This window comes from Sinocyclocheilus rhinocerous, unplaced genomic scaffold (assembly GCF_001515625.1).
Source record: "Sinocyclocheilus rhinocerous isolate Xijiao unplaced genomic scaffold, SAMN03320098_v1.1 scaffold1800, whole genome shotgun sequence".
Taxonomy (NCBI): domain Eukaryota; kingdom Metazoa; phylum Chordata; class Actinopteri; order Cypriniformes; family Cyprinidae; genus Sinocyclocheilus; species Sinocyclocheilus rhinocerous.
In genome coordinates this window covers 89,924-93,163 of record NW_015651550.1, presented here as the reverse complement: position 1 = coordinate 93,163, position 3,240 = coordinate 89,924, and the positions used below count along the sequence as shown (strand labels likewise).

The 3,240-nt window shown below is 41.6% G+C and overlaps 1 protein-coding gene across 1 annotated transcript in view; it reads left to right on the top strand.

Annotated features, from left to right (window-relative positions):
- Positions 1-2,991, top strand: part of LOC107713058 (TOX high mobility group box family member 3-like) — a 56,057-nt gene extending 53,066 nt beyond the window's left edge. Inside the window, exon 7 of the mRNA XM_016518477.1 lies at positions 707-2,991. Coding sequence (XP_016373963.1) covers positions 707-1,444 — 738 coding nt within the window. The 3' untranslated portion in view covers positions 1,445-2,991. The remainder of the gene's footprint in view (positions 1-706) is intronic.
- Positions 2,992-3,240: the final 249 nt, after the last annotated feature.

Below are 3,240 nucleotides of genomic sequence, written 5' to 3'. Positions count from 1 at the left end.
TTTATTTGACGACTTGTGGACTGTTCAACTGCAACACCCGCTGAGTGCCATTAAACAGCTTGAAATATCAAAGACAATTTTTAATATAACTCTGACTAGAATCGTCTGAAAGAAGAAAGTCATATACACCTAGGATGCTTCGAGGATAAGTAAAACACAAGCTAATTTTCATTTTTGGGTGAACTAACCCTTTAAATACAGCTAATGAATTAGAATTAGATATTCTTATGATTCATCATGCCTCATTATCTCGCTGTATCAGCCAGGCAGTCGGGAGCATTTGCATATTTGTTGCTTCTTGTAAAAAATTAAGATCGTTTTACAGACAGTTTAGCGGTACTGTATGTTAAAGTCCAAGCAACTCAGATACTAGAGATTTATGCTACATTTATGACACCAGCATCACATTGCATTGAGTAAATTTATTACGCTTTTTTTTTTTTTCCAGAAATTCTGAATCACAAAGTTTGTTATTTTCAGTGTGCAAGACTTATTTCAGATATTTTCTACTAGGCTACTAAATAATATAAATTCCCCTCTTGGCAAGTTCTTTAGATCACAGAATGTAAGACAGCAGCGATTTTCTCTGAACAGCTTTTCTGTCGAGTCAGTCACCAGATCAGCACTAATAAAGGAGAGGGCACTACATAAGAAAGAATCTGTTGAGTACTAGAATTCATTTGACCACTCGCTATTTCTGTCTCAGGCTGCCGCAGAGTCAGCGGAGGCCCAGACGATCCGCTCGGTGCAACAGACTCTCGCCTCCACCAGCTTGTCGCCAGAACTCGTGCTGCCTTCCCCTCTATCCCAGCACCCCTCGATGTCTGCCGCGGCACAGGCACTCCAGCAGGCCCTGCCTCGAGCCATCGCCCCAAAACCTCTGCAAATGCGTGTCGGCAGCAGCCAGATTGTCACCTCGGTCACGGTAGCTCATCAGAACATGACGGCCGGCGGCGTTCAGTCACAGCTGCTGGGGCAGATGGGAGCGGGCGGTCCGCAGTCAGGCATGTCGTCGCAATTGAGTCCACCAATGCAGCCCCGGCACGCTTCCATGCAGCAGCAGATGCAGCAGCACTTGCAGCACCATCAAATGCAGCAGCAGCAAATGCACCACCAGCAAATTCAGCAGCAAATGCAGCAGCAGCATTTCCAGCATCACCTGCAGCAGCAGCTTCAGCAGCACCACATGCAGCAGCAGCACCAACAGATGCAGCAGCAGCAGCAGCAGCAAATGCAAATGCAGCACATGCAGCACATGCAGCAGATGCAGCAGCATCAAATGCAGCAGCATCTCCCGCAGTCGCAGTGTTCGCCCGTGCAGCACTCGCCCGGCACGCCACACTCAGCCTCTCTCGGCAGCCCGCCGCCCCCTCCTGCGTCCCAGCCTCACCCCTCACAGGTACAGGCTCACGCGCAGGTCCTGTCGCAAGTGAGCATCTACTGAACCAAAAGCCCTCGGACCCACAGTTGCGAGACTCCACGAGAAAGCCAGAGGGAAGTTGTTATTGAAAAGCATCGTTACAAGGTTGCTTTTTTAAAGTTGCACTTAAGAAGTGTGTAAGAAATATGAATGTTTTACAAAGAACTGTCCTTTGTTCTAGATGGATATAAGATATGTGTTAAAAGGACGAAGCGTCTTAGCTGGATTTTTTGTCTATAAGATAGGCTGAGCTACCGGGAGGTCTGTTGATAGACTTGAGTGCCCAGTAGTCATTTGTATGTATATTTAGTTCATTTGGTTTCTCTCTCTCTCTCTCTGTTGTGGAGTTTAAACTCTGTCAGAGCATGATGGCATGGGAAGAACGTTCAGAGATGATCACAGAAACACCTGACGGTTTTATTTAACAGCTTTATTTATAAGGTTGGATTGGCTTTCACCACCAGACAAAATAGAAGACCGGATTTCTGTGGACGGGGAATTTCTAAAGAAGGCACTGTTTCGCAAAAGAGATGAACTGAACTGCTACTAAACTGGTCATCAGAGACATGCTGTATGACTCTTGCACTGTCTGGCCAGTGTATCGTCAAGTCTACCCTCTCTTCTTCCCTTTTCCATCATCCTTTTTGCCGTTCCCACGGATGAAACTGTTTAACAGTCACTGTTGGGAAGCTCTCAATCAAATCATCCTGCTTTTAGAACCAAGTGGTGTTTGACACATCTCATGCCGTGTTATCAAACAGGACATTTTCAAAAGATGTAAAACACTCGGCGTTTTGCTGGACTATTTGACACGCTTCCATAGATCATTTCAGTCATCACGTCTCCAAACACCTTCTGTGACCTGCTGTATGTGTTCTTAGGAAAGAGGAGAGAACGTTTTTGGAGTTCTTCTCTGGCCAAAACCCTCAAAAGCGCATTCACTCCAACATATGTAGTAACAGCACTCCAAAAAAACTTCTTCTCTGTAATTATCTTTACCTCAGAAGTTTTATTGAATAAGTTATGTTTCTGTTTTTTCTTTTGTGTAATGAAAACTTATGTTATGGGGGGGAAAGCTAAATTACTGAATTTAGGCTGTTGGTTTACTGATTGGGGTATTTTTATTTCATAATACCCTACATTTCACAACAAGGGCCGTTAAATGGGAGTCTTATCAGTTTTTTTTTTTTACTATCATAGAAAGGACATGGAAGTATTTTGTGCCAGCTGTAAAATAATCAGTGGTAAGATAAAAGAAAATGAAGTTGTACATTTTTCATACCTCTTGTTGTAAAGTTTTAATATGTGAGGCTTTAAATGCAGACGTTGGCAAGCTGACCTGTCACCTGCTTTATCTCATTGTGCTCTTTTCTACTTTTTTTATGAGTTACAGTAGCAGCAAATCATTTGTTTGTATTTTTGCTTACATTTCAAAAGTAATTGCTTTTAAAAACCTGACAGTAAAATAAATACAGTTCATGTCAGTTGAAAACTTCACCTGTTTTTAAACGTCATAAATGTCATTGATTAAGTTTTATTTTTGCCGTCCAAAAAAAAAAAAAAAAAAAACACATTAAAAAGAGGCATTCCATCATCATCAATATGATACTAGCCATAATTTTGTATTATATTTCTCTGTCTCTCTGTTTGCAATTAAAATAATCACAAATATTTATTTCAAGGAACTGATTCATTTGAAAGATTATATTAGCCATACTTTTGTATAAAATATTTCCTCAATGTGTCCTTGTTAGTTATGAAAGATTTAAAATAAAGACATCAGTACTTAAACTATTCTGTTGATTTGGGATATACAGTTG